This window comes from Copadichromis virginalis, linkage group LG15 (assembly GCF_057382275.1).
Source record: "Copadichromis virginalis isolate Kocher_CV1m ecotype Utaka linkage group LG15, C_Virginalis_male_GT1.1, whole genome shotgun sequence".
Classification (NCBI taxonomy): Eukaryota; Metazoa; Chordata; class Actinopteri; order Cichliformes; family Cichlidae; genus Copadichromis; species Copadichromis virginalis.
The window spans coordinates 7141075-7147086 of record NC_140632.1 but is presented as its reverse complement, the minus strand read 5'-3'; the positions used below and the strand labels follow the sequence as shown (position 1 = coordinate 7147086).

The 6012-nt window shown below is 44.3% G+C and overlaps 1 protein-coding gene across 1 annotated transcript; it reads left to right on the top strand.

Annotated features, from left to right (window-relative positions):
* The first annotated feature begins 2308 nt into the window (after window positions 1–2308).
* On the top strand, window positions 2309–5775 carry pou3f2a (POU class 3 homeobox 2a). Its single transcript, XM_085431600.1, has one exon. It carries the CDS (start codon window positions 2391–2393, stop codon window positions 3786–3788), a length of 1398 nt encoding a protein of 465 aa, XP_085287726.1. The 5' UTR covers window positions 2309–2390; the 3' UTR covers window positions 3789–5775.
* The last annotated feature ends 237 nt before the right edge of the window (window positions 5776–6012 follow it).

The following is a 6012-nucleotide window of genomic DNA, read 5'->3' as shown; positions in this document are numbered from 1 at the left end:
GATGCCTTTCTTCTGTGGGTTTTTCCGTGTGCGTGTTTTTTTTCGTTCCATCTCAATCATAATCATTCAATCATAAATATCTCATAAAGAGTTGTGCCTGCGCACAGGGACACTTTGGCCCATTAGACTTGGGAAGAAATTGAATCTTTACAGCACTGGGGCCATAATTACTGTTAATTTAACGCTCAGAATCTCCATCATTAACTTTCACTCGTGAATACAGACAGGGAAACGAAGACTGCATGTGTGTGCAAAAGCGCTGCCTGTGTTGACAGCATAGCCGGCCCTTTGACTGAATTAACAACGACCTCTTCGTCTTGTAAGAACAGGACCCGCATCGTTTATGCGTTATTAAGTCCTGTAATTGGGCAGCCAGTAGTTTGCATATTAGTCTATTAGGGTAATATGTTTTGCCTCTCTCAACACACGGCTTGCCAGAGCCCCTGGCGACACATTTGGTAATTCTCCGAATTACACCCTAATCATAAGCCAGTGTTCTTTCGATCCCTATAAATCTGAGCGCGTCAGTTTATGTCTATGCATCCTCGGCTCAATCAGTTGAAGGATTTATTGGTTAACCTATCAGTTCTTATATGAAATTTTATTGTAGGTCACCTTGGTCTTCAATAACCTTATAAATGCTATTTTCTTTGCATGCCTTAGAGTCCCTCTGGCTTTAAATTTATTTTATATATATATATATATATATATATATATATATATATATATATATAAAAGATTACACAGATGTTCCTTGATGCCCATGATGCTGCACAGCATCCCTGTTTGAAGGTGAAACATTGATGTTTTTTGGTCCTTTGAGGTTCCTTTAACCTCCTAATAGCTATGATGTCTTACAGTCAGTGCCCCACTTTGAGCCAATAAAATCACATCTCCTAAATACCAGTAGTTGCCAAAGTAGGTCCAGGGACCCCCGAGGGGTCTAATAGGGTTTCAGGGGGACTCAGCAGAATTAAGAATAGTTTAATTTCAATATTATTGCATTAATTTAAAGATAGGACCAGCAGATGCTGCAAAAAAATTAGTGCTTTGATGAATTTTCACTAACTTAACTGATATTGTCTTCCCAACACCTTAACGATCCTGTGCTACAATGATAAACGAGGTACTGAAAGCCTTTAGTGAAAGCTTAGTTTCCATTAAAAACACTTTCATGGAGAATTCAAAGTCTTCAAAATGTACACAAAGTAGTGTTTATATGATAATATACATTAAAATCGTCATTATAGCACAGCTTTAATCAAACATCAGTGCATCAGATTATGTTTAAAAGCTCAATCTTCATAGTTACAGGTAACATTAGCTGTCAAATAGGTGTGGGATTTCCTGGATTAGTCTAAAGTTGCATTAATTATCAGCTAAGAGATTTTAAAGTGCAATAAAGTGGATATTTTATATGGTATTTATGGGACTTGTGGGTATACCATTTAAAACTCATGTTGGAGAGCACAAATTTGCTGAAGGAGGAAATATTTTCTACATTTTGTTCCTCATCCGCACATTAAAGGTCGAGGCCTGCTGTCTGAAAAGCCAAGCCTCGCGTGCCACATCTCAAAGTTTACCCAACAGGCAGGTGGAGGTGGGGGCGGGTGGTGTAGGGTGGAGTGGGCTCAGAGCAGGCAGAGGGATCCATTCTTGTAAGCCTCCTCTATTTTCGGCCCCGATTTGCCCTCTCCTCCTCCCCCTCCCCTCCTCCCTATTATTTGTCCCGTCGGCCGAGAGCGCGGCCCCAATGAGCCCTTTGGAACGGAACGAAAAGAAGGAGCGAATTGCAGCTGTGACGTGGGCGTTGTTGTTCCATTCACTGCGTTCGCCATGGTAACGGGGCAGAAGCTGGAAGCACGCAGCCCCTCTCTCTGGACAGCGTCCTGGGGGCAGAGAGGCAGCTGGAAGTTTCTCGTCACGATCGCTGCTTTGTTTTCGTGGCGCAAAATAACCTCCAGATATCCAACTTCACGCGCGTGGAATCAGACGTGGTCGGAATGTTTGGTAATTTTAAACATTTTGCTCTCTGAAAGTTGCGTTTAAAAAAACTATTAAAACGGGAGTGATGGCTATCCTACAATAAATAATATGTAAAGTCTTCATCTCGTGTGTAACTTTTACGCAGCGTTTTGACGCACAAATCCAACACTTGTGACCCAGTGACCCAGATCAAGGTTATAAAAGTACTTTAAAACAAAGACAGAAACGTCAGACACCCCCCCCCCCTTTTTTTTTTTTCTTTTAGTACAACCCAGGTTCTTCTGCCTATTCTGTGTTTACACTGCCTGATTTCTCCCTCCACTTTGTAGTACTCTAGCATCCTGCAGGACTGCCTGTATTGTTGGGCAGAGTGATTGGGGTTTCTGTACAATCTCCCGTGACCAATGAGCGGGGTGCTGTCAGGGGTAACCACATCTGTCAACCGTTCTTGGCCAATAAAGAGCGGAGCGAGGCGGACCACAGGTGCGCGCCTCTGCGTCCCCTTGGCACAGCGCCCGGGAGATGCTGGAGAGAGACGCCTAGCTGCCCCGTGGCGCAAAAGAGTTACTGTCAAAGGCAGCCTCCTTTTAACTCCAGCTATCACTCTGGCTCCGATAGTTATGGCGACCGCAACGTCCAACCACTACAGCGTCCTCAGTACCCCCAGCAGCGCGCCGCCGCCGCACTCGGAGTCCGGGAGCATGCAGCAGGCGGCAGCGTACAGGGACGCGCACACCCTGCTCCAGAACGACTATAGCACGTTACCGGGCGCTGGGCATCCGCTCAGCCACGCGCACCAGTGGATAACGGCGCTGTCTCACGGTGACAGCGGGGCACCCTGGCCGTCTAGTCCCCTCGGAGAACAGGACGTGAAACCCGTATTGCATGACAGTGACCGAGAGGAGCTGCAGAACTCCAGCAGTCTGCAGCAGCAGCAGCAGCAACAGCAGCAGCAGCAACAGCGACACCCTCACCTAGCGCACCAGCAGGCGCATCACGACGCCAGAGCATGGCGAACCAGCACAGCCACAACGCACATCTCCGGTATGGCGACATCTGAGGGCCAGAGCCTGGTGTACTCTCAGTCCGGCTTCGGTCTGATGCCGGGGGGAGAGCAAGGGGGGATGCACCACCACCCTCTGCGCGAAGAGGACCACCACAGCCACAGTCCGCACCTCAGTGAACACGGAGGCGGCCCCGGGGCCCACCAGCAGTCTCTCACACACCATCACCAGCACGGGGGCCATCAGGATCAGTCTGACGAGGACACGCCGACCTCTGACGAGTTGGAGCAGTTTGCCAAGCAGTTCAAACAGCGGCGAATCAAGCTTGGCTTCACCCAGGCGGACGTGGGACTGGCTCTCGGGACACTGTACGGGAACGTTTTTTCTCAGACGACCATTTGCAGGTTCGAGGCGCTTCAGCTCAGCTTCAAAAACATGTGCAAACTAAAACCGTTGTTGAACAAGTGGCTGGAGGAGGCGGACTCCACCTCGGGGAGCCCCACCAGCTTGGATAAAATCGCGGCACAGGGACGGAAAAGGAAAAAGAGAACCTCCATTGAGGTGGGCGTCAAAGGGGCTCTGGAGAGCCATTTTCTCAAATGTCCAAAACCGGGAGCAGCGGAGATCAACTCCCTAGCGGACAGCCTGCAGCTGGAGAAGGAGGTGGTGAGGGTTTGGTTTTGTAACCGGCGGCAAAAGGAGAAGAGGATGACGCCCGCTGGGGGACAGATACCTGGAGGAGAGGACATGTACGGGGACACCCCTCCTCGCCACGGAGGACAAACTCCCGTGCAGTGACCTCAGTTCTCAATCCCGAGTAAAAACACGGACCCCTTAAAGGAGGTATAACGCCTCCTTATTTCTTTTATTCTCTGTGCTGGACCGCTCGGAACTGGACCTCAGCCAGTTTAGATGTTGGACCCACGGACAGACACAGTGGGGACACGCAGTGGCACGCGAGCGCTAAAAATACTCATAGCAGAGCCGTATGGAGAGGTTTCATGCCGCAGAACTGCCAAACGTATCGGGGTGGTGTGTGCTAACCAGAAAAAAAAGAATAAGAAAAAAACAGCGACATTTTCTTTATGCCAGACCCAGGCGCCAGTGTGCCATCATCAAATATGTTATTTAAAAAAATAGAAGAAGAAGAGATGAAAAAAAGGCAGAGTGTGACACGGACGAGACGTGTCCGCGGGGAGAAAAAACATAAAAACTCGCTTCGGGCATGATGATTTAGTCGCAGTGAGTGTGGGTAAATAAACGCCATTTTTCCATCATAACAAAAGCAACAGGGGTTCTTCGCGGCTTGTGGCAAGAGAGGGCTGAAATGGCAGACACCTGCTGTACAATGTTTAAAATTTTAAGCCAATACCAGCCAGATAATTTATTATTATTATTATTATTATTATTATTATTATTATTATTATTATTATTATTATTATTATTATTGTAAAATTGTAGGTATTCGTCTAAATTTATTGTGACGACCTGAACCTATTCACAATAAAAATACAGTATTGCTTTAATATAATAAAATGTGAAAGTATTTACATTTTTACATTCCTAATTTATCAGCAAATAATAATAATAAAATAAATAAATAATAATAATAATACAATTGAGACTGAGTATTGGTGGACTTCAAGGCTTTTCCTTTTGTGCAGAAATTTCTGTGCGCCTGTTTACAGTGTGTTTTTGCTGTTTGTTATTTCTGTACTTTTCCAAAATGCTGTGACGAGAAAGACCGAGACTGTCCGGCTGGAACACTCTGAACAATCCAGCCCATTTTGCCTTCTTTTCCTGAGAAGAAGAAAAAAACTGAATATATCCTGGTACCAGCTCTGGCCACAGTGGCTATACTTCTACTACTACTACTGTATGACTCATTCATTCACGGAGAAGGCGATCTGTGGGATGTATCTTCATTCGTTTTTGTATTGCTTCGTTCGTTCGTTCGTTTGGTTGTTTGTATGTTCAGTTTCTTTTCTGTCAGTCTGTGCCAAAGCACAAACACAGACACGTGTTCTTGTGCCACTGAAATCCTGTGATTGATAACCTGATCTGATAGTAGGAGTGTATGTGGGAGGAAAAACCCACTAAAAGGTTCTTTTACCAAATTATGAAGAATAAATATACATATATATATAAAACAGAAAAAAAGAAAGAAAGAAAGTGGAAACTCAAATAAAGCTGAGGAATACTGATGACTGGAGAGGAACATTTTTAATAGACCAAAGCTTGTTAATGTGAGACAGTGTACAAAAAAAATAACAAATCTGAATGTATAAGTCTTACCTAACAACATCAAAGTAGGTCTATAACCTCCCTTTTCATCGCCAATCATAAAAAATAACCATAGCAATATTTTTATGTAACGTTTTGCAATACGCACATGGCATTTTTTATTTATGGGTAGGTATTACATAACAATTCGCCCTCGATTAAAATAAGGCCCCATATTTGTAAAATTTAAAAAAAAATACTGTAATCACACCCTGTTTAATCTTCAGCTGAATTTGAGTTTCTGATGGGTGGAGGGGAAAAAAGAGGCAAACCAAAACAAAATAGCAGTGACCTGAAATCTGTGATCAAACGAAGAGGAAAAAGAAATCAACGATTGCACAATTTCTAAATGCTTTTTGTCATTAAAGCGTATTTGTTTTCTAAAACTCTGCAGTCCTGCACGTTCATTGCGCTTCAGGGTGGAAGAAAGAAGGGGGAAAAGTCGCATTTAACTGTATTTTTTATTGTGTGCGGACTCGCATTAAAATTGGGGATTTTATCAGTTCGTCTCGGTTGTTTAAAATGTTTCACCTGCTTCGCTGAAGTGTTTGCTACCGCTGATGTGCTCTGATACTGCTGTGTGATGGATGTTACAGAAGATGCTCAGCAAGTGACTTCAAATTATTATTATTAGGATAAATGCGAAATGTGATCGACAAGCACGGCGAGATAAATTTCTGACCATCGAAGCAAAATTTAAAAAAATGTTATTAGGCAATGAATAAATAAATAAAAAGCA